This window comes from Sinohyriopsis cumingii, chromosome 2 (assembly GCF_028554795.1).
Source record: "Sinohyriopsis cumingii isolate HCF-2022 chromosome 2, ASM2855479v2, whole genome shotgun sequence".
Lineage (NCBI taxonomy): Eukaryota > Metazoa > Mollusca > Bivalvia > Unionida > Unionidae > Sinohyriopsis > Sinohyriopsis cumingii.
The window spans coordinates 121624047-121649349 of NC_142962.1; the positions used below are offsets into that span (position 1 = coordinate 121624047).

At 34.9% G+C, this 25303-nt stretch overlaps 1 protein-coding gene across 1 annotated transcript; it reads left to right on the forward strand.

The window, feature by feature from the left end:
- Nucleotides 1–54: 54 nt before the first annotated feature.
- LOC149805719 (26S proteasome regulatory subunit 6B) lies at nt 55–25303 on the forward strand. Its single transcript, XM_089950396.1, has 9 exons — nt 55–127; nt 5250–5354; nt 9455–9641; nt 12989–13135; nt 17144–17347; nt 18009–18176; nt 20568–20644; nt 22154–22378; nt 25009–25303. Exons 1-9 carry the CDS (start codon nt 95–97, stop codon nt 25120–25122), a joined length of 1260 nt encoding a protein of 419 aa, XP_089806522.1. The 5' UTR covers nt 55–94; the 3' UTR covers nt 25123–25303.

Sequence of the window (25303 nt, forward strand, 5' to 3'; positions counted from 1 at the left end):
ACGCGACTTACCATACTTACTGAAAACTTTTATAAAATCTTTCATGTCACAAGAGAGCTTAAGAAAGCCTTGATAAGACTCGGACTTTTTCAAGATGGAGGAGATCGGCATTATTCCACCCGAAAAAGTAAAATTAACAAATTTATTTGAAACATTACCGATTTTACTGTTTCTTTGATAAGAAATTACACTTGCTATTATGTTTAATATACATATTCACACAATAATACGTTCTTTTAATTTTGCAGGCCGTTGATTTTAATCTAATTTGTTTTTGCTTTGTCATGGCCGGTTCGTGTTCTAGCAATCATTGATTCAGTTAACCTGTGGTTAGATAGTTGTTCTATTCATGAAATTGTTCTTCTTTAAAACTTACATAATATGTAAATAGTCTAGATTTACCCGTTTATTACAAGCAGTCAGTGATATTGTTTCTGCTGACCAATTTTATTGCGGGCTATTTTAAACTTTGTTTCAACTGAGATTCATACCCGCGCCTCATTCACAGGGGTTCGTTACAAAGAAAATTAGTAGTCTAACCTGTAACAGTGTGTTATATTGTTACAGGTTAGACTCCTTTTTTTAAAAACTAACCCTAGTCCTACAAGGCAAGACACATCACCCGATATTTTTGTTGGGGGTGGGTGAGTGGATGATAGGTCTTACCGCCTAACTAACGGCGCTGTGTAGCGTGTTTTGATGTCGACTAACAGTGTAACAAAAGTAAAATTTTCGGAATATCACACACAACTGGCAGCTGATAACGATGCTTTTCTACAACGTAAAGTTATAATGTTTTTCTTACCCTGATGGCTTTTCTCTAGTAAATCAAAGTCGGGAATGCCAAAATCAGGTTAAATTGAAAATATTATTCTTGAGCAGAATGAATAAAAATATATTATGCCTATTGGAAATGTAAGCAATGTTTCTTTTTATTTGAGAAACATATCCCCAACATAAACATACTTTGGCCTACCTCGACTACCGTCGCATTGCAACAAATTCAAATGTATGTCAGTGGAACATGAAAATGCATCCATTTGCTAGCATTATATTTTCATTTCACCAAGATAAAGACAGCACAGTATTATATTAGTTACACATAAATTAGTGGAAGAGTGTCGATATAGGCAGCCAGGTGCATGAGATATTCCTGAAACTTTGACTAATCATTCTGATGTCAACTGACATTGAACACGCTATACAAGATTATTATTTGGGTAGTAAGACATAGCACTAAAATAAAAACGTGCTAAGTCTTACATTGTATGACTATGATGAACCCCTGTGCCTCATTGGCATCTCATGCCACTTGAGACTATCTTTTCAAATATGACATTAGGTTGATAGAATCTACCAAATCTAATCCATTTATATGTACAAAGCTTCATCGATATGTGGATTTTTAGATCATAAGGCATTATCAATCTTGACAAAAAAGGAGAACTAGTATAGTGTGCATTAAAATTGGTCTCACTAAACACCACAGGACACCCCAAGACTCTCCAAGAACACCACAATATATAATCACACCAAAGCTCAAAAATGCATCAAGAAGCAAGAAAAAACCCAGTATGGCCACCACCATGCCTGATTTTAAAATCTTGTTATTGCTAAATAAATATCAGAGATTGTTTCAACACTTTGCATTTAAAAAGGATAAATTGTCTTGTTGTGAATTCTTGGAAATTCTTTTGAGCCAGTAGCACACCAGTCCCTTAGGGAATCAGGGTTTTGCAGCACTGGAACTGGTGGTAGTTGCTGAAAAGCACCAAGTAACTCAAAAACCAACTTGATCATATATCTGTCTACATCGTACATGTATGCATATGTATGTGAGCCATTTATAAATGCTAATTGACAAAATATGTTAATTGTTTGTAGTGATCTGTTGCTAGTGGTACCATATTTACAGTGTATTTTATGATGTCAGAAAACAAATATGTTTTTGTATCAGAAAACTTTTGGGAAGATAATTTTTCTGCCCACCACCCCACAAGGTTACCATGAGCTCGGTTGATGATGTGCTGCCATGAAGTGCAACAAATAATCTTTTCTAACACTATTGGAAATTTGGATTAAATGTACAATGAATGATTTCTTAAGCATGGGTCAAGCTAGTCGTCAATTTTTAGAGAGAAGTGACTTTTCCTTTTGGACAGAACAGGGAGAAGTGAGAGCTTAAGAGGGAAAGTAGAAGCAAAGCGAGATATAACTATTCATTGATAACCTGATGAAGCATTAAAGTCGGGATATGAATGAACTAAAATCTTTCCAACTGAATTGAAACAGCCAACATTGGAGTGCATCTGTATTAAGAAGAAAGGGTTTTCTTAATGTAACCGCTAACATTTTAACTTCATTAAAATAATCCATTGATAGGGATGCAAATTTAGGTTTATTATTTGCCTATGTATGTTTAGTCATGTCAGGCATTGGTTAAATGGAAAAAACAACTTTGACCTTGCAGTACTTTTCAAATTCCACATTAAAGCATTGTCCCATATGTCTGTGAACTGCATAATTGCAATTTTATGCTAAATCTTCAATACCATAATATTTAGACTCTGCTTTTTATGAGTTGAATATTTTCCTTATATTTGTCCAGATGTTGATGAAAACAATCTAACAAAGTGGTAGGTTCCCAGACACAGTAATGTCCCCCTGACAGGTTTACTTATAGTTTCAATCTGATTTTATGAAGAAAATAATGCACACGTGGCAGTTAAAATCTTCAGGTCACCGATTCTGTTCTTAAAACACAAATTGCTATTTACATACTATTGGTTAAGTTTCATAGTTCTGTATACTTGCATATTCATGTATAAGTTGAGTCCAATTACAAACAACAAAGATCCTGATCTGCCATAGCTTGACATGCCTACCGATCAGGATCAGTTTTGTTTATTCGACTGATTACTCATAACAAACATTATGCTATGGTAGATCTGGACCTGTTCAGTTTATTGTTGGATTCATCTTATAAGCTAAAATATACAGTACATAAAAGTGGATTAATTTTCATAAATAGGCAAATTATACTTACCGTCATTTATACCAATATTTAGACCTGAAAATTTAATTGCTTTTCTTGCATTTCTGACAAATTATTTGCAAATGAAATTTTATTTGTTTGTTTTCCTGATATCTTCAACAAATGAATATAATCTCTTTAGTGTATTAATTTGTCGGGAACATTCAGTGCTGATCAGAAGAAGGTTAGCTGTACTAGGTTCTATTATATTCTTGCTTGCAAATCAAGAACTCTTACGTAATGATGTTGTGATATTTTCTTTTACAAATATTGAATATTGGTTACATTTCTAGTGTTGTTTTTTGTTGTTCATATACTGCCATAAGAGATTAGGCCCATGTTTTCAACTGAGTTATCTGTTTCAATAATAGTGCTCGAAGAAATCTTGTTTAAAACACAGGAAATGGGCAGGTGGCTTTGGAAAGAAAAGCAGTTGCCTGGACTTAAAATCCATTTGCTTGTTTACTAGGCCATATATTTTGACACACATAACCCTCCCAAAAAAATAAATGGTTGGTCTCTAATGCTTGTGATATTTTTTATGAGATAGAAAATACTCCTATAGAAATGTTGACAACTAATGTGATTTCTTCCAATTTCAGTTTTGTGTTCATGTGTGTAATTCCCTTGCTTAATTTTCAAACAGTCACATAAGTACTGCACACTGAATCCTGGAAATGTTTATCTAATGTACCCCAAATCTTGAAGCTGTGCACACCCCACCCCACCCATACATAAACTATTCTTGCCAGAAGAAAATAAAAGATGCCAGACACTTTTCGTTAATGGCTGTCTGTCTTTGTCCTTGTTGATGCTAGTCATGGCAAGAGTTGCAGAAGGTGATTATTTAATAATAATAATTTTAATTTCAGTATTTTTGTATGAAAAGTGGAAGGATATACCTAAGTGTTGGTATGTAACTAGATGTTTAAAAGTGCAATTTGATGAACATACTTATCAAATCGCTTTTATCTTATAGAAGATCATACTCCTTCCAAAATTTAAAGAGAACCTTTATCTTATCTTTCCGGACTGCTCTGGTGGCCTAGTGGTTAGAGCATCCGCCTCAGAAGCGGGAGATCGTGGGTTCAAACCCTGTCCGAGTCATGCCAAATACTTACATAATTGTTAGTAACCTAACAGCTGCCTCGCTTGTTGCTCAGCATTAAGAGGTTGGTGTTAGGACTGGTCGGCCTGGTGTCAGGATAATGTGACTGGGTGGGACATCATGCTACATGTCTGCAGCATGATGCCCCAGTGTTAAACATCACTATAAACTGCCACATTGCAGACATCATAAAAGCTACATTAAAAATCCTAATCACACACACGCACACACACACACACACACACACACACACATCTTATCTTTCCACTCTCTGAGCACACAAAATGGGGTTCACATCAAAATCATCAAAAAGCTAATACCTCTCAATCTCGAAAGAAAGCAACCTGAAATAATGCCCTTTGGAATTGCTGTAAATTGGCATTGTTGAAGTAAATACCAGAATGTGGGTTTATTGCTTTGGACTCATCCTATGGCTCTGATTTACATCAATAAGAAAAGGTGCACCATCAAGCGACTATGGTTTATCATGGTTGATTGTAAATCTAGAGACACAGACTTTGTAACTGGATTTTAGAGAGCCTTGAACTGCCCTCAATACAAAGTTGACACAATGTAAATGGACATATTTCACTGCAATATAGTTGGAGCTTGGTACTTTCTATAAACCACCTTCATTTTCTAAACTCATTACAATAAAAACATGACTCCAACACAATTAAGAGATTTTTTTTAGTAGAAATATTGTAGAAAAATCATTTATTTGGAACACAAGAGCATTTTACATAGAGCATTGTAAATTTCTGAACTTTGTGGGTGGAGGGAACTGCTATAGATAGGAGCAACCTTGGCAAGAAAATTGTATGTGTGAAAATAGTGTCAGACTTCAGAAAAGAACACCATCTAGTATAAAATTGTTATTAAAGTTCACAGTAACTTTTGTCTCTTACATTGAGGTCAGACTTTTCAGTAATAAAAACAAAGATAATCATGAACAAATGTGTGGGCTTCATTAATCATTCTGGTGTTTCATCAGTATTTTCGTACCTTCTTTGATATGCTGCTCTGCACACTGTGCAGTCACAAGTGGACCTGCCCTAACTGTTATCATTATTATGATTGTTATTATTTTTTTTATTATTATTATAGGATGACTCATTTCTTTCGGCTGACTCAAGGCCAGGGACATCCCAGACTTCTATTCCAACAGACCCTCTTGCAGTAGATATTGAAGATCTTTATGTGAAGTACAAGGTAAACACTATCCAAGTGATTTGATTGATAAGTATAATATAATTTCCAGAGAAAGTATAATAGAAAGTCAGAGTATTCACTTATTAAATTATTATTGTTGTTGTTTTGCAAGTTTACTAATGAAATAGCCTGTGGGAACTTTTCATCCCAGTTGCCACCTAGGATGATTTCTTCATGGAACAGGTCATGCAAGAAAAAAAGCTGGAAAAAATGAGAGGAAATCATGGGGATGTGCTGCTTTATGTTGATGTACTGTTTTTGATTTTATTTTCAATCCATGTTTACATCACAGAATTATTTACAGCATGCCCACCTGCATTTCTGTATGAGTAAAACATTTAGTCCCATCCCTTCTAATCTTGAAGTGCTACAAAAAGGAGATTGATTAAAACACTTTAATGATTAAGCACATTACAGTCTCTTACAAAACCAGGGGAAAATCCTTTTGGTTAGGAAAGTAGCAAGATTTATTTGGGATACTAAATCATATACAGTGTGACCCCGCTATGGCGCGCTCCATTATGATGCGAATTCGGATATAACGTGGTCGTGGTGTGGCTCCCGAAATTTTATATACGTGTATTTTTTTGTACACAACAAAATTCTTTCTTAAAAGTACGAAAAACACCGTAAAAACTTTATCGTTTTTGGGAAGAGAGCGTATATGAATAATACAAGATGATCGTGTTGTGACTCCTGAAATTTTGTATGTATTTTTTTCATACACGAAAAAGTAGTTTTCTCTTCTTAAAAGTAAAAAAAATAACACATAAAAAGTTTATTCTGGGATCGCGTTGGTCTTCACCAATGTCACAAATTTGGATTGTTTTTCCTTATTGGCGGTAAAACATACCATGTGGTGATTTTTTTATTAGTGATGTTGTTGGCTGTTTAAACTTTTATATACAACCATTGGTTTGGAGTGCCCGTGAAAGGAAGCCACAAAATGGATATAAAATGCGCTGAAATTTATCTATTGTTACATAAACAAATTCTTTGTCCATATTGATAAACCATTTAAACAGTGCATTGTTATATCGTAATCCGTTTATCATGACATCAAGCATGAGTACTGTATGTTGTGAAATATCCGCATTTTTGTTGTTGACATTACTGGTAACAGATCAACCGAATGAGGTATTATCTCACAATGTATCTTTCATCAGATTTTCGGCTGCTCGCTAGTAATTAATATATTTACAAAGACTGATATTTGTATGTTAGTTGTAAGTAAAATTCCTCTTCTTTTCACTCAGAATTAAATCCTTCAGAACACTCACATTTTCTGTAATAATCCCTGTCATCAAACTAGAACACCTGCATCTGTATCGTCCGTTGACCCTTTGTTAATTTTCAGATGCATGTGTGAAAGGCAGCATCACACTGCTACCACAGGTGTAAAAAAACATTAAAAAAACAAAAAAACAACTACATCTTACTTATTGGTTTATTCAGTAGACATGGAGGACAGTAACTAGAATAGTCCAAACGACGGTCAATTCCTTTTTAAAAAATGTCCCCAGATAAAATAGTTTGCTGAAATTTCAAAGGAAACAGATTACCTTTGAAGTGCCGATTATGAAAATGTACTAAGCAAATGAGGAAAAAAAATCGGTCTCAATCATGCAATACAATTATTTGATGTTGCCGCTGCAATAAGAAATGGGCATTTGTTTGGTTTTCCAAGTCTATCCTTTAGCGGTGGCTTCAATAATGCATGCACATTTCATCAAAGAAAGTCGACTACACTCTTTCAATAAAACAAAGAACTTTTGATCAAAGGAAGTAAGTACCAGACTTAAATGAAAGTGATGGAATCTGATGGATTTTTGCATTTTTCAATGTGACTGGAACACGTTAATTGTGCCGTGGAAGTTTTCTTTTTGTAGGTAAAAAGTTTAAGCTTACGAACACTACCAATGGCAGCTTGAAACACAAACTGACTTTTACCGACTTTGGACGTACTGAAAAGTAAATTGCTTCGTCATTCGTTACGTGATTGTGCTACATTTTCCCACTGAATTCAGACCAATATGACCTGTGACAAAATTGTTGCATATTTTAAAGCTGTGTGTGTGTGCATATTTTTGATGGAATCACTTGCATTGTGGATTCAATGTATATGATGAGGTTCGCGGGTGAGTACACGGTGTTGATACTATTCACGCTATACATTAGACATTTATATATAAACAGTATTCACGTATATGTACCAGTTCGTGGTTCTCTAAAATAAAGTAAACTATTATATATGTCTTCTCTATTTTCACTACAGGTGTATTTCTCATTTAATATTAATCGATTTCAGATGGTAACTGTGCTGATGTAACATGTATTTTACTGCCCGCATTTATTACCTACACCCCCTCCCCGCATTTTTTTGTGGGTACATGCATAATTTTCTTCAGCTAACTGACCTGGTTGCTTATAACATGGTTCGGTCTATAACATGGTCGGGTTCTATGGCTCTCAGCTACCGTGTTATAGCGGGGTCACACTGTATGTACATAGCTGCCAACCCTCACGAATTTGGCATGAATTTCACAACTTTTTCAGCGATTCATGGATTCACGCCGCAAACCAAAAACTTATGAATTCTCCAATTCTCAATTATTTTAAATCTTTAATAAAATAACCGATTTTTCGTTAAGCACTAGTCTTGATATTAGCAGTTACCGAAACAGTCCAGTACTGCTGGTCGCGATATTAGTAGAACTACAGCCAGTTGGTACAGTTGGCCCAGTAGCAAGCATTTGATCCTATTTTAATCTATATGTATATAAGAGTAGTTTTACAAATGCTTCTGAGAGAAACTGGGGTTTAAATGGAATTTTGCTCCATGCATGCATCACCAACACATATGACTTACCGTTCGGCATCGCATGTAAAATCTTGAAAATGTCTTCACCAAGGAAAAAGAAAATTAATGTATTGCTCAAAAAGTGAAGTTTAATTTGGAATATATCAAAAATTGGCAGTGCATTCTGCCATTAAACATTGATATACATCATGCTTTTTGCACAGTGTGCCACAAATTTTAGTATTCGGCATAGTGGCAGAGACGATGTAAGGAAGTACATCGGTTGCAAAAAACACGTTGAACTTGGGAAAATTAAGAATTCACAGATTTCAGCTCAAGAATATTTTAAGCCATTGGCGGAAGACCTGCAAGCTACCAATGCTGAAGCATTATTTGTGAGTTTTCTTGATGAACACAATCTACCTTTATCAGCTGGAGACTATGCTAAATATTTGTTCCCACAAATGTTCCCGGACTCAAAGATTGCTTCCAAATTTTCCTGTAGAAGAATCAAAAGTGCTGCAGCTCCTGTGCATTCTTCACAGCAACAGTGACAGCGAAAGAGTATTTTCTCTAGTGAGGAAAAATAGGACAGACTTTAGGGCCTCCTTAGGTGCAGAAAATTTGTCAGCAATTTTAGTCCCCAAGATTAACCAGCAGGCAAAAGTCTGAACTGTTTAGAAAACAAATTTACGATCAAGCAGTTGAGGAAGTTCAAGTCTGCCACAGTATCATGTCTTGATAAATAACCACAAGAACAAGTGAATACCATAATAAATAGAAATGCAGATATATTTCTGCATATATGTAGTGTTTTAGTTTTATATTGCGATCTTGATATAGTGTAGTATTGACGGTCAGAGTAGATGTAGTTATTGTCATGGTATTTTTCACTAATTCATGTCCAAATTCGCTAATTTGTGTCCCTATTTTCATTAATTGCAAGCCTGGAAGGTTGGCAGCTATGTATGTAATTGGATAGACATTGAGTTTAACATTCTGTTTTAATTCTTAGCACAACTTGTGAAACAAGAGACATTCAGTCATCATTTGTATATGGTATCAAGAAGGTATTTCACACCATTATAGCACACACTGTGATTAAAGAGACTTTCAATCATCATTTGTGTATGGTGTCATATAAAATATTTCTCACCATTCATAGCATGTATTGTGATTAAAGAGGCTCTCAGTCATCATTTGTGTATGGTGTCATGTCAGGTATTTCTCACCATTTCTCTTTGAGTCTGGGATAGTTTTATTATATGTTTGTGTACATCTGTTTTATTTTGTTCTACAGAAACTTCAGAGGCAGTTAGAGTTTTTGGAAGTGCAGGAAGAATACATCAAGGATGAACAAAAGAACCTGAAGAAGGAATACCTGCATGCTCAAGAAGAAGTGAAGCGAATACAGAGTGTGCCTCTGGTCATTGGCCAGTTCCTGGAGGCAGTTGACCAGAATACCGGGATAGTTGGCTCAACAACTGGTAATTTTGAATGGCATAAATATTTCATCTTCTCGTTGTTTTGAATGCATATAGTTTATCATAAAAGGTACGTCAGATTCATAGCTGCTAACCCTCATGATTTTGGCATGAATTTCATGAATTTTTCAGCGATTCACACTGCAATAAAAAAATTCACGAATTCTTCAATTCTCAATTATTTTAAATCATTAATAAAATAACCAATTTCCTGTTAAGCACTATTCATGATATTGGCAGTTGCCGAAACGGTTCATTACTGTTGGTCGCGATATTAGTTAAATTACAGCCGACTGGTACAGTTGGCCTGGTAGCATGCATTTTAGCCTATTTTAATCTATATGTACAGTAGTTTTACAAATGCTTTTGAGAGAAACTGGGGCCTAACCAGAAGTTAGCGCTGCGCATGCATCACCAACACTGATTTGAATTACTGTTCGGCATTGCATGTAAGATCTTGAAAATGGCTTCACCACCAAGGAAAACGAAATGTATTGCTCAAAAAGTGAATTTAATTTGGAATATACCAAAAATTGGCCATTTGTTCAGCCATTAAACATTGATATACATCTTTCTTTTTGCACACAGTGTGCCAACAATTTTAGTATTGGGCATTGTGGCAGAGACGATGTGAGAAAGCACATCACTTGCAGAAAACACATAGAGGTTGGGAAAATTAAGAATTCGCAGATTTCAGCTCTGGAATATTTTAAGCCATTGCTGGAAGACCTGCAAGCTACCAGTGCTGAAGCATTATTTGTGAGTTTTCTTGTTGAACACAATCTACCTTTATCAGTTGGAGACCATGCTAAATATTTGTTCCCACAAATGTTCCTGGACTCCAAGATCGTTTCCAAATTTTCCTGTGGAAGAACCAAAAGTGCTGCAGCTCCTGTGCATTCTCGCAGCAACAGTGACAGTGAAAGAGTATTTTCTCTAGTGAGGAAAAATAAGACAGACTTTAGGGCCTCTTTATGTGCAGAAAATTTGTCAGCAATTTTAGTCACCAAGATCAACCAGCAGGCAAGAAGCTAGTCCTACATGTAAGACATAGCACATGTTGATTTTGTTTAGGTGCTGTGTCTTACTGTTTAAATAATGGCCTTGTATAGCATGAGTAATCAAAGTTTCAGGAACATCAAACACACTTGGCAGCCTATATTGACACTCTTCCACTAATTTATGTGTAATTAATATACTTACTGTGCTGTCTTTATCCTGGCAGAATGAAAATATGATACTAGCAAATAGATGTATTTTCACGTTTCGTTGACATACATTTGAATTTGTTGCAACGTGACAGTAGTCGAGGTATGTCGAAGTAAGTTCAGGTATGTACATGTTGGGGATAAGTTTCTTGAACAAAATGAACCGTTGCTTACAGTTCCAATAGGCATAATATATTTTTATTTGTTTCGCTAAGAATTATATTTCAACTTACCCCGATTCCCGCATTCCCGGCTTTCATCGCTTTCCAGCCAACTGAAATGTAGGCCAACAAAAATTGAAAATAGGTCCATTTCTTTTTTGAGAATTTGAATTTATTAGAAAAAGACATCGGAGTAAGGAAAGTCTGACAAAAACATTATGACTCTACTTTGTAGAAAAGTGTCATTATTTTAGTTGTCAGTTGTTTGAAATATTCCCTGAAAATTTGACTTTTGTAATGATGTTAGTTGACATCAAAACACGCTACACAGCGTTGTTAGTTAGGCTGTAAGAGCTTACGCCCACAACATCAATTTAAGCATCAGGTCTTACATGTAGGACTAGCAAGAAGCCTGAACTGTTTTGAAAATAAATTTACGATCAAGCAATTGAGGAAGTTCAAGTCTGCCACAGTATCATGTCTTGATAAATAACCACAGGAACAAGTGAAGTTTATGAATACCATAATAAATAGAAATGCAGATATATTTCTGCATATATATAGTGTTTTAGTTTTATATTGCAATCTTGATATAGTGTAGTATTGACGGTCAGAGTGGATGGAGTTATTGTGATGGTATTTTTCACTAATTCATGTCCAGATTCACTAATTTTTATCCCTATTTTCACTAATTGCAAGTCTGGAAGGTTGGCAGCTATGTGGATTTATAACCAATCAGAACTGAGCATGTGATACACAGGAAGTAGACGACACATTTTTTATGATTGGCCAGATGAGTGCCACTATTTGCAGTCTGTGGTTTGATTCTTTAATGGTTAGTGTGTAGATAGAATGTTATTAGAAAACATAAGACTGATTTCAGTTTTAAGTATTATACTATAATATACAAAAGACATGATCTGCATTTAATGCACTTATTATACTTGCTATTGCTCATTTTGAATACATTGCATTTTGTTTTACACCATACTGGAAGCCCCCTCCCCGGCTACTTTGCCCCCCCCCCTTTTTTTTTTTTATAGTTTAGATTCAGTGGGGGAAAGTACCCACATTTATCAAATCCTAGATGCAACCCTGCCTTCTGCATCCATTAATATTAGATAACTTTATGGTACACAGTGGAAATGAAAGTGGTGGACTGTGGGATGGTAACTATGTCTGCTGCTTTTAATGCAAAAGTCCATTATCCATTAAGGTTCTAACAATACTACACAACTTCTATGTGTAGACTGCCATTATATATGCACCTACAAGTAGACCACCAGTAGATGTGACTGATTACATTAGAGGCTACCATTTTACTATTAAAAGTAACATGGGTAGTTTTTACCTGAATAGGACCGTTCCATTGGCCTAGTGGCTAGAGTGTCCATCTTAAATGGGAGAGGTCGCAGGTTCAAACTATGGCTGAGACTTATAAAAATGATACCTGCAGCTGCCTTGCTTGGCACTGAGCAATAAGAGGTTAGTGGTAGGACTGGTCATCCTTGTGTTAGGATAATGTGACTGGATGGGACATGATGCTATGTGTCTGTGGCATGTGCTAGATATCACTGTGAACTGTCACACTGCAGATATCCCAGTGGTATGACCGAAAAATAGTTAAAGCTACAGTAAACATCTAAATCTCACAAACATACACATACATACAGACACTTACTCACTCTATACCTCATTAGCTTATTGATTGTGCCACTGGCATAAGAAATGCATGTAATGAGGTAAGCTCAGTACAGTGTCTCTGATAAAATTGTTCTAGTGCCACATGAATACAATTTTCCAGGGAGATCTGGAGATCATGTTAACTTGACAAACTGCAAATGTGAAACTTGCATTGCTCAAGCACTATTTTTCAAGCAAAGACAGATGGATGAGGTGTTAGACTCTGAGTGAATATTAACATTAAAAGGACTTTCACTGACCAATATGTATACATATATATTTCTACATATTATTTCAGGCTCCAACTACTATGTAAGAATCCTGTCTACTATTGACCGTGAGTTGCTAAAGCCATCAGCCAGTGTGGCACTACACAAGCACAGCAATGCTCTGGTGGATGTCCTGCCACCAGAGGCAGACAGCAGCATCACTATGCTTCAAGCAGGTCTGTAAAGCAAATGTTGCATTTTTATATGGATGCCACAAGGCAGAGCATGTCATATGATGTTGTCTCTCCATACATTTATGTTTGTTGCCTGATTCATTTCTGTACATTAACTTTAGTTCTCCACTATTGACTGTGTTTATTAGAATTAGATATACCACACATTGCACGTTTGGCTGATTTGCTGATAATGCTGACCATTTCTTTCCTCAGAACTGCATTATTTACCTTGGAAAAAGCTGTTTCTTCATAGAACCTTTAGGTGACATTTTTTTTTAAAGAAACACCATTTTAAGCTTTCTATTCCATTGCAGTTTCTTCATCATAAGCATCCAGTATGCATATCCTGGCAGTACATTTGGTTGTGTTATCAATTTTTTTTATCATATACATATATGAAGTATGAAACAATATTGCTGTGATCCTAAGGTTGTTTTACTTACAGTGTCAGTTATGTTCAACAAAAACATTTCTGTCATAATAAGATATAAAGCATGTACAGCAAAAGAAACAATTGCTGTCAAAGCAAGATATGGTATACATATTGTCATTGGCTTGCATATACACAGCAGTCAGCTGAATGGCAAGGTAAGGCATGCATATTGTCATTGGCTTGCATATACATAGCAGTTAGATGAATGGCAAGATATGGCATGCATATTGTCGTTGGCTTGCATATACATAGCAGTCAGCTGAATGGCAAGATATAGCATGCATATTGTCATTGGCTTGCATATACATAGCAGTCAGCTGAAAGCTCAACAAGAAGATTGACTGGTTGGTTGTTATGTGTTTTATGCCATTGTTTATCACATGATAGGCTTTCATACATGCCAACCATTATGCTTTTGGCATAATCATTAAACAAAAGGAGAGTTCAACACCACTTTAGAAATTGGTGAAGAAGAATATGAGAGTGATGCAATTCAGCAATCACATTGAGGATGGAATCTTTGGGCTAAAGGATCGTTTAGCAGAAGTTATAGACATGTATGCTAGCTAAAATGGGTGTTGAATATAAATAATTTTTCAGTATGTTTTATGTTTGTATTCTGGTTCTAATCTACATGGATTTTGTCAATTTGTGCTAAGTCTTTTGATGTGCAGATCCAGGTTAGTAGTTTTAAAAAAATTACATTTTTTATACAGTGTATGGTATTTATGGTATGTAATATATTAGCTATGATGTTGTAGCTTCATCAAAGTAGAGATACTAATGTTAATGATAGTAATACACAGGATTTACAGTTTATGTTCATATTACACTTTTTTGACACTTATATTAGCAAATATTATGCTTATGCATCTCCTGGGGTTGGCATATATGGGTTACACATGTTGGTCAGTATATTTGGTGGAGACATAACTCTAGAAAACACCAGGAAGAACCACCAACCCATGGGATCAACTCAAGTTGAACTGTCATTCCTGGATAAATCTGGTATTTTGTCCAAACTATTTTTTACACATTTTAGATTTTTGTGTAAAATTCATATTGGTAATTCATACATCTGGATTTTTTGCATGTGATCTTATGGGTTCCATCCTATTAACAAGGAAAATTATTTATCATGCTGGATCTGCAGGTTCGTTGATACTGATATTGAAGCATTGCAGTATGTTCTTTCAATGAAGTGAATATCTTTTAAATTACTTAACTGATAACAAAAATCTGTTTTAAAATTATTAGAAAAGAAACATTGGATATTGCAAGTGCTAGGTGATGGAATGAAAGGGAAAACAAAAAATAAGCTAACTTGAGCATTTGTATTAATACACAGACTATAATTAACAATACAAATAATCAGCATAAGAAGAGGATGTATTCTGGTGGTCCAATTCTGGTGTGGTCCAGCCGTCTGGCAGTTATACTTTAGGCCTACTTTATAGTACTGTATATTTTCAAAAAGTGTTACAAATGATAAATAAAATGCCAGATTATAGACTCACCTCTAAGAAATATTTTATATATTTCACAGTATGTATGTAGTATTTAGGTTGTATTCTAATATTCATTACATGGTTTGTTTATTTTGATCAAACTGTAAGCAAATTATTTGACATATTGATCATCACTGGCATTATTAGTATATTCTGTCAATAAGCAGGCATTAGCCAGTGTTGTTATGTCTCTTTTTGATGCCATTCTGTCTTTACTGCATAATTTATTGAACCCTGTGATAATTGGTTTGAACAGTTTTTTTCTTCTCCAAAAGTTAGCATTGTGTCTTCCTAACTTAATTGTTAGCACATGATCACCACTAGTGATATATTCCTCAGAGTGGGTTACCTTCATGTACTAAGACACAAAGATTATTTGACTAAGGTTTAGATGGACCAGGGGTCAAAACAAAATTGGGATGTACATAAACACCTGGTCATGATCATTTTGGCATAACTTGAAAGTGAATGGAAATTTCTGGTTCACTTTGACTTTGATTAAATCAGGTGTCAGTCAAGTGCTTTCATTAATGCTGAATCAGGTGTCTTCTATACATAGACTGGTCTGTGTTGATGTTATTATCACTTTGGAAGTAGTTATCAAGCATAGCGTGGATAAAATGAATTTACTAAGTTATTTTTGCAAGGAAGTTAATAAGGGAGATTCAGAAAAGGAAAATTCACATGAGAGTATAGGGATAAAACATAATGTTGCCACTGAATCTTAGATAACTATTTCACCAAAGAGGCATAAGGCAGACTCTGTGACAGCAAATATGTCAGTTATAACAAAACTAAGGAACAGAAAAAGTTTCAGCCACAATCGGTTGATAATTACCCATGGCATGACTTTATTGACTCTGAAGGATCAATGTTTTGCAGTTATTGCAAACAATATCCCAGACTGGCGCAGGTTGGAAATTCAGTTTTTTTTGGACAGTGGAACTAACAAGTTAAGTTTAAACCAAAGTTGCAGATCTGATGACCAATATGGTTGCCATGGCATACTTCATGAAAATATTGTTATAGCTGCTCCTGCTGATTAAAAGTCGTATTGATATGGGGTTTCACCAGTAGATATCTTATGATGTCTAGTGCATCCTAAATGAAAACAATGCCAATATTGCCACTAAAGCAATCATCTTGAAAATCTCATTATATCTACTTGGTCTGAATGGAAAGTCATATCAACATCAGGTTTTCACTGGAAGAGTAATATGGTTTTCTAGTTTGTCTGAAATAAAATTTGTACTGATCTGTTATCCACTATGGCCACCAAAGGCTATCTTTAAAATGTTATTTATGCTAGATGGAAAGTCATATTAACATCATTTTTTCACCAGAAGACTTCCTATTATATCTGATTGGTACTAAATTAAAATGTTGCCAGTCTGACATCCAGTATGGTCACTATGGCTGCCATCTTTAAAATCTTGAATTTGGTACTCCTCCTAAATGGAAAGTCATATCAACATAAGGTTTTCACCTGAGGACAAATTATGATATTTACTTGGTCCTGAATAAAAATGGTGTTGATCTGACCTCCAATATGTTGAAAATATTGTACTAATTCTCCAAACGTTTTATAATGGTGTCTGGTTGGTCCTGAATGTAAATGGTGCCAATCTTATATTCAATATGGCTGCCACAGAGGCTGGCTTGAAAACCATATTGCTCATTAATATCAGAGATGATTTCAACACAGAGCAGTTAAAAAAAAAGAAATGGTATTATCTTGAACTCCTCTAAATTCTTTTCTGATGGTAGAATCTTAGTCCTTTGAGGGACACTTGTTATACATTCTAGCATTTTGTTTTGTTTGCAGATCGCCATTTAACTTTGTCTTTTACATTAGTATTGTAAAGGAATGATGGTGAATTGGCTAAATTGATTTTTCCATGTACATGCCTTTTTATTTTTTAACTGTGTCATGTATGTCTTGAATGTTTTGCCAGTATATTTCTATTTGGGGATCTAAACAACTTGCCTGTATGTTCATAGAAGAGACTGACATGTGCAAAATCCATCTGAAAAGGAGAATGATGTGCATGCATTTTGTATTTTTAGATGAGAAGCCTGATGTAGCCTACTCAGATATTGGTGGGATGGACATTCAAAAGCAGGAAGTGAGAGAAGCAGTAGAACTGCCACTTACCCACTTTGACCTGTACAAACAGATAGGAATTGACCCACCCCGTGGAGTGCTGATGTTTGGTCCCCCAGGCTGTGGAAAAACCATGCTGGCAAAAGCCGTGGCACATCACACCACAGGTTAGTCCACCAGCAATACAATGGTCATTTTATGATGGATAATTAAGAGGAAAATAATTCACAAAATAAAATTCTGATGATTTTTTTAATGAAGTGAGCAGAAACTCATTTTAACTCACTTGTTACTCTTGTTTTTTTACTCTTGTTTTTTCAGTAGATGAGTGTATTGTGAGATTTCTAGACTGGTTCTCTTTTTCAGAAGTCTTTGCTCATAAGCAAAGCTTCAGGGGACAAAATTGTTCTTAGTACACAAACACATAATGAAGGATAGTATTTTTACCATTGTTGATTGTGGGGTTTCCACAGTTTTAGCCCAATGTCCCCAGATATTAAACCTTAACATGCTACATAGGGATGCCTGAAACAGCTTGGAACTTGTATTATTAACGTGACTTATTTATATTACAACATGAAATTTACTATTGTTTTCTTTGTTACTGTTACTAGATTTGGTACTTGCTACAAAGCCACAAATGTCAAGTCTTAATGTATGATGATCAGTCTTTGAAGACAGTATGGCCACAGCCTCAAAATCATATATTTAAGTGCACATCTTTTATTTAAATACAAAATAAAGCATGTACCTTTGAAATTAAATTTTATTATATTACATTAAAAAAAAATCCTACCTATCAATTTATTTCTGTACTTTTTTTTCAAGCTGCCTTCATCCGAGTTGTTGGATCAGAATTTGTACAGAAGTATTTAGGAGAAGGACCCAGAATGGTTAGAGATGTCTTCAGATTAGCCAAAGAAAATGCACCAGCCATCATATTTATAGATGAAATAGATGCTATAGCAACAAAAAGATTTGATGCCCAAACAGGAGGTAAAATTAGAGAAAGTAGATGTGGTTGATTATTGTATTAAAATAGTTATCTTCACTTTTGACTGCACCTGTAGCTTAAGTGGTGAGTTAGAGTATCCACCTTGGATGCGGGAGGTCATGGGTTTAAACCTTGTCCTAGTCATGCCAAAAACATAAAAATGGTACTAGAAGCTGCCTTATATGGTGCTCAGCATTAAGAGGTTAGTGATAGGACTAGTCAGCCTGGTGTCTGTATAATGTGACCGGGCAGGACATGATGCTGCATGTTTGCAGCATGATGCTTCACTGTTAGATATTGTAGTGATATGACTAAAATTGTTAAAGCTAGATTTAAAAAAAAGATCTAACTCACACACAGATATACACTTTCTCTGGTTCAAGAAATACGAGTTATGTCTCTGTACTGGTGTCATTCAGTGTCATAATAATTATGCTGAAGAGGGGTTCCATTCTAGATCATAAAAAATTGCATGATCACAAAACATGCAAGAATTGGGTCTCAATTTTGCAGTAGACATAAACTTCAAAAAATATGCCTAAAATTTTGTTTTATTTCATCATTTAATTATGTAAATCCCTTTAAAGCAATAATATTTTACCCTGAATGACCTCTAACCATTGGAGCTCTTCAATTTTTAAAGGGCAAAAGTGGATGTAGTTCTGGTCTGAGTGTTGATTGCCTGTACTTGTGTGCATTGTCATAGTTATCCTGCATTAACACACACATGCACACATCACTAATTCCCCATAATGAATTTCTTGTGTATTATTAACAACTTATGACAATACTAATGTTGTACAAAAGACAAGTTTGTTGTGATTGTCATTATTACAACTGTTGTTTAACACTTACGGTGCAAAAGTCAGTAGCCACACATTTTATATTCTGTAAGGTTTAGTATAAACAGAGTTCACACATTTTATATTCTGTAAGGTTTGGTATAATCTGAGTTCACACATTTTATATTCTGTAAGGTTTAGTATAAACAGAGTTCACACATTTTATATTCTGTAAGGTTTGGTATAAACAGAGTTAACACATTTTATATCCTGTAAGGTTTAGTATAAACAGAGTTCACACATTTCTAATCATAAGTAGCTTTATATTGTAAAAAGTAGTTGGCTAAGATTTTTATTGCTACTAAAACAAAAGTATTCAGAGAACAATATCTAAGTATGTTAGTAGTACAGTTTAATCAGCCTTAAAGGTCACCTGTATTAAACAAGTGCCTGTCTTAAATAACCATTTTTTTCCCCCCAGATTCCTTAACCAAAATGATTAATGAATTAACCTCATTTAAGCAACCACTTATCTTAGCCATTTTTCTCACTTCCTAGAGGTAGCAGCAGTACTTCAGTTGGTAGCATTGAACTTGCAATCCAAGGGTTGCAGGTTTTACACCCATCCAGTCCAGTCAGGGTCATCTGCTTTGGTATGTCCCAGGGAAAGATACTTAACTCCCATTTCCTTGGCAAGATATAATTCAGATCGTGTTTAAATTGTTAAAACCAACAAAAACAAGTCACTTTCCAGGTGAGTCTGTTTAGGACATGTTTCACTGTATTGAGGAGAGCTCAAGGAAAAAATAAAAAATTTAATGGAATTTTTATTTAAATATTGACAACACTGTTGATGATATTGACAAATTAAATCATTTTTCTCTATTGCTTTGGCAAGCATGACAAAAATTAGGCTTTGTATTGGGACCTAATGTTGAAACTGCATGATAACTATGGTACACATTTTCAGACTGTTGGGTGATGTTCAGGGTATTTCAGTGACATTCTGATCGAGTTCTGTTATTTCTTTACCACACTTAGCATGTTGGGTATACGAATGACATCATCACAACACGACATCACACACACAAACTGTGGCATACCTTATAAATGTGTTTATCACCTTGTGTATTTTTTGACTTGTTCTTTCCTGAAAGTAATTACAGCAGGCTAGACCTCTATCAGACAGTAACTCAGTCTTCCATAATTCACTCATATTCTAATGACACACAACAGTTTACTGACCTTTTTTACACCTGTCACACCTGTGTAGCTTGACATTTTGCTGGATAATAAATAAAATGCAAGCTTTGATTTTACTCAGCATCCTCTTACTGTAAGCAGTGTTATACAGGTTTCATCACTTAAAGATCCAAATAATTCTTGTAGAACAATATTTCAGTTGCATGCATAAGAACTTCTTAAAAATCTACTGCTGTATTCACTGTATTAAAAAAAAAGAAAAAAGTCTTGGATTGATTTTAATCAACCCAGGTAATTAGGTCACAGTGATCTATTCCCCAATCAAAATAGTCTGTATATTGCAGTGTTTACAAAAACTTCTCACAAGTGTAATTTTTCTTCTCAAATAGTCTTCTTTTTCCATTGCAGCTGACAGAGAAGTTCAGAGAATTTTATTAGAGTTACTGAATCAAATGGATGGTTTTGACCAGACAGTGAATGTAAAGGTATGTCTACATTATAATGGACAGAATTTTTAAAAAAATACTTTTTATTTCATTTGTTAAACTTGATTAGTACACAAATCTTAAAGGTCTAAACATAAATGTAGAATTTAATTTAATTTTTCCAAACATTACTGAACCTTTTAGGTTGTCATATACTAGGTGATATCTGACTGTGGTCATTGTAGCTTTTGTATTGGTTAAAATCTTAGTCTTGTTACAGCATTGTTAAAACTATTTCATCACTGGGAAGTGCATTGTATTGCTGTTTACATTTTAGATTCTTGTAGCTTTTCAGGTATAAATAAAGAAAAGAAAAGAAATCAATATCATTTAGAATTTTCTCATTAAAAATATCCAGATGTTTATTAAAAATCTAGTCTGCAATTTAGAAAGAGATTGAATCATTGTTTTGTTTTTTAACAACTTGAATGGTCACCATAATATTCAATGTATCAATAATTTATTGTAATGAGAAAAAAAGTTGGAATACACTGTAAATTAATGCATTTTATGTATATTTAAGCATATTTAATTGCTGTTAATCCATTAAATTTGCCCTGAAATTTACTTGGAAGTAGAGTCTGTGGATTCAATAAGCAGGGTGTTTTTACTAAACAACTTCTTATGCTATCTGGTTGGTCCTAATGGTACCATTCAGCCATTCAGTATGCCTGCCACATTGGCTATCTTGAAAATCATTTATCGCTATTTGTCCTGAATGAATAGTCATATCTGCATGGGCTTTTCCCTAAAAGATTTCTTGTGATATCTAGCTGGTTGCAAATGAAAATGGTGCTGATCCAACTATTATATGGCTGCTACAGTGGCCATCTTGCAAGTCTTGTTTTAACTTGTTCACCTAGATGGCTTATCATATCGACATTTTACTTTTTTATAAAACTTATCATGATGTCTGGTTGGTAGTGAATAGGAATGGTGCCAGTCTGAGATCAAATATGTCCACCATATCGTCCATCTTAATAATCTTGTTATCATTGCTCCTCCAAAATGCAAATGGTTTCCACCAGAATTACTTTGATGCCATGATGAACCTAGATAAAAATGGTGCCAAGTTGACATCCAATATGTCTGCCACAGAAAACAGTAAGGAAATCTTGTTATCTCTGAAGAATATAAATGATTTTTTCAGTACTCCACAGTTAAAACCAAGAAATGGTCTTAAATTCCTGGAAATTCTTTCCAGCTTGTAGAGTGTCAGTACCTGGTGAAGGACTCTTGTTTAAATGTGCATGCTGTTCCAAGGATGCAACTGCACTGGGAGCTTGGGAGTCAGTCCCTCAATTCAAGGGGAGAGAACTCTTTTATGACTCCTGTCTCAGCAAGCAGATGACTTTTTTTTAGAACTCTTACTGCTAAAAGAAGCCCAAGAGATGAGCACATGAGGGCTGGATTTACAAGGTAGTGATATTCTACTAATGGAGTGTGATCAGGTAATTATTATTGGCGATATATTTTACTCCAAAAATGGGTTCTCATCTTTTTTTTTAGGTTATTATGGCCACAAACAGAGCCGACACTTTAGACCCTGCCTTACTGCGTCCTGGTCGTCTGGACAGAAAGATTGAGTTCCCTGTACCTGACAGGAGACAGAAGCGACTTATTTTCTCCACCATAACCAGCAAGATGAATCTCAGTGAGGAGGTGGATCTAGAGGACTACGTTGCCAGGCCAGACAAGATTAGTGGTGCAGATATTAATGCAATATGTCAGGAGGTAAGAGTTGTTTCCATGTAGGTAGAAAACTATGGCTGCATTGAATAATATATATGCAACCTTTACTAAACTTTTTAAATGTACCTGAAATGATGCCATTTAATTGAACAGATTCAGAACTAATCTTCCCAGTTCTGAATGTTAGGCTTACGCTAGTTTGATTAAAATTGATATCTCAGATGTAATGAAGATCTGACAGATATTGATATGAGGTCACGTTCTAGTGACTTGATTCACCAATATAATTAGAACTTTCATGTTTATTAAAATAATAAAGGTCATTCAGACTATAAGATTTTTAATAATAACTATCCCTGACACAAAATGCAAGCTTTATCTGCTTGGTTACTAAAAATAAGAGGACTGAATTCCGGAAGTCACCAGAACTTGACCCTTTATTATTTGCCAGTTAGATCTACTTATTATATGTTGATCTTGATTTTCACTCAGAATGGGCCATGTGAATGTGCATACAGCTGACCGCTATTTATTTGTAAAACATTGGCACTGTGAATGTGCGTACAGCTGACAGCTATTTATTTGTAAAATATTGGCACTGTGAATGGGCACACAGCTGACAGCTATTTATATGTAAAACATTGGCACTGTGAATGGGCATACAGCTGACAGCTATTTATATGTAAGACATTGATGTGTGAATGGACATACAGCTGACAGCTATTTATATGTAAAACTTTGGCTCTGTGAATAGACATACAGCTGACAGCTATTTATGTGCAATATATTGGCATGTGAATGGGCATACAGCTGACAGCTATTAATATATAAGACATTGGCATGTAAATGGGCATACAGCTGACACCTATTTATATGTAAGACATTGGCATGTGGATGGGCATACAGCTGACAGCTATTTATATGTAAGATATTGGCACTGTGAATGGGCATACAGCTGACAGCTATTTATATGTAAGACATTGGCATGTGAATGGGCATACATCTGACAACTATTTATATATAAGACATTGGCATGTGGATGGGCATACAGCTGACAGCTATTTATATGTAAAACATTGGCATGTAAATGGGCATACAGCTGACAGCTATTTATATGTAAAACATTGGCACTGTGCATGGACATACAGCTGACAGCTATTTATATGTAAGACATTGGCATGTGGATGGGCATGCAGCTGACAGCTATTTATATGTAAGACATTGTCACTGTGAATGGACATACAGCTGACAGCTATTTATATGTAAGACATTGGCATGTGAATGGGCATACAGCTGACAGCTATTTAAATGTGAGGTAGCAGGCTAATATTCAAAGAAACACAATTTACTTAAAAACTCATTTTCTATTAGTTGCTTAAATTGACAAAAGCCATTTTGAACCAGTTTATAAACCAGATACTTTTTCAGAACACTCCTTAATAAATTTAATTTTATTCACTCTGCTAGGTTTTTCCTTTCCTGCTGTCAAGTACCAGTGTTAGAGAAGGACATTTATAATTATGCAGGGAGGAAGACAGGTTTTTGCTTTCAACAGTTGTAGTTGCTCATATGGTGTGTTGTAATCTCAAAATAGAAGCAGATTTTAAGTTTAAAAATGCTTATTCTTTTAGCAAAAAATGTTGTTGATTCAGTCAATTAGGGCCAGAAGTGAAGATTGAAGAAAAAAAGATAATTTCAACCAGGAAAAAACCTGAAGATTTTGTTTCATAAAAAGTTTTAACCCGGATTCATGTCTTGGTCATTATGCTTTTGTATTCTATAACATTATTAGTGACATCATGAGGTACAAACCATGAAAGAGGTATTTTTCCAGTGAAATGAAATGGAATGCAGAGCAAATAAAGAATGCAGACAATGCTGAAAGAATGCAAATGAAATGATTATCACATTTTGAAGAAAGTGGAGAGCGCAAATGCAAAGGGCAGAAAGATTCTTGATAAGATCTGTATATGAGAATCTATTAGAAAAATCCTGTTTCAGTATCTTATGAAATGTATAATAAATGAATCCTATACATACCCAGATAATTCAGTATGCATATGATAAATTGATTTATCAAAAACTAGGATGATGAAGCTTTATTTTCGAAGATATAGGACTTTAATACTAAGTGCAATTTGGACACATTTTACAACTAGTGTGGACAATCTGTGGACTGAAGTTTACAATTAATGTATTGCAATATATCACTCAGACCCTAGCAAATGCCAAACTGCTAATGCCTGATTGCTGACCAATACAGCCAATATTGTCACTGACATAGGTGTGAACATCGTGTAATATACAGTGACATTGACAGCTTGATAGACTTTCATGCCTAATGCCCATCACATGCCTGACTGCCACTTTGTATCATATACAAATTCAGATCATAATAACTGAAACATTTGAAAACCATTTTTCATGAAATTTTCAGTGTGCACTAAGACAGTTAACAGCAATTCACATCAAGTGTCAACATGAAATACTTTGATTTGATGTGCTATGTTATGCTAACGAATATTGCGTGGTTATGTCTGCTCTGGCATTCCTATTAAGATGTAGCAGTTGAACATGGTTCTACTATAAAAAGTTAACCATTCCGACTTGTTCTTCAGGCATTAATCAAAGATGTTAACTTTATCTTGAATTTATATTTGTTTATTTTTCAGGCTGGGATGCAGGCAGTCAGAGAGAATAGATATGTTGTTTTAGCCAAAGATTTTGAAAAGGGATACAAAAACAACATCAAGAAGGATGAAACAGAACATGAATTCTACAAGTAGAGGAAAAATGTACAGTGGTGGTTTAGTAGAAGAAAATAAGCAGTTTACCGAAGAGATAGTGTTTCAAATGTTATGATGGATTCATTCTTGACTGTTAGATTTTTTGTTTGTTTCTACATTTGATGTAGAACTACCATGAAGTAGGCTATATCATTTCAACATGAATAAACTTTTCAACTTG

What these genes read in the sequence shown, in the direction of transcription:
- LOC149805719 (XM_089950396.1), top strand. Translation starts at nt 95, where the DNA reads ATGGAGGAGATCGGCATTATTCCACCCGAAAAA. An exon ending in GCATTATTCCACCCGAAAAA is followed by an intron (nt 128 to 5,249) that starts GTAAAATTAACA and finishes TTATTATTATAG; the next exon opens with GATGACTCATTTCTTTCGGC. An exon ending in CATCACTATGCTTCAAGCAG is followed by an intron (nt 13,136 to 17,143) that starts GTCTGTAAAGCA and finishes TTGTATTTTTAG; the next exon opens with ATGAGAAGCCTGATGTAGCC.